Raw genomic sequence first — 389 nt, forward strand, 5'->3', positions numbered from 1 at the left:
AAGACTTGGCGATATCATTGTTGGTTCTGTGAAAGAGGCGATTCCAAAAGGTAAAGTGAAGAAAGGAAAGGTCGTTTATGGTGTGGTTGTGCGTGCTGCGATGCAGAAAGGGCGCGTTGATGGAAGCCAAGTCAAGTTTGATGACAATGCGATTGTAGTTGTGGGCATTAAGGAGAAGAAGAAGAAGAAACCGGAGGAGAATAAGAAGAACAAAGTGGAGTTTAACCAACCAACTGGTACCCGAGTGTTTGGTCCTGTCCCACATGAAATGCGGAACAAGAAACAGCTCAAGATCCTTGCTTTGGCTCAGCACATGGTTTGAGAGTATACATCACCACTAAAAACACCAGTTATGATCTCTTATGTAACTCTCATCCATCCGTCAATTA

The 389-nt window shown here is 43.7% G+C and overlaps 1 protein-coding gene across 1 annotated transcript; it reads left to right on the top strand.

Annotated features, from left to right (window-relative positions):
- Nucleotides 1-4: 4 nt before the first annotated feature.
- Nucleotides 5-381, top strand: LOC104775223 (50S ribosomal protein HLL, mitochondrial-like; the record flags this gene model as incomplete). The annotated part of the gene is made up of 1 exon (XM_010499424.2): nt 5-381. A coding segment is annotated over one exon (318 nt), but the record flags the coding sequence as incomplete, so codon positions are not given.
- Nucleotides 382-389: the final 8 nt, after the last annotated feature.

Source organism: Camelina sativa, unplaced genomic scaffold, assembly GCF_000633955.1.
Source record: "Camelina sativa cultivar DH55 unplaced genomic scaffold, Cs unpScaffold10379, whole genome shotgun sequence".
In the NCBI taxonomy this organism is placed as follows: Eukaryota; Viridiplantae; Streptophyta; class Magnoliopsida; order Brassicales; family Brassicaceae; genus Camelina; species Camelina sativa.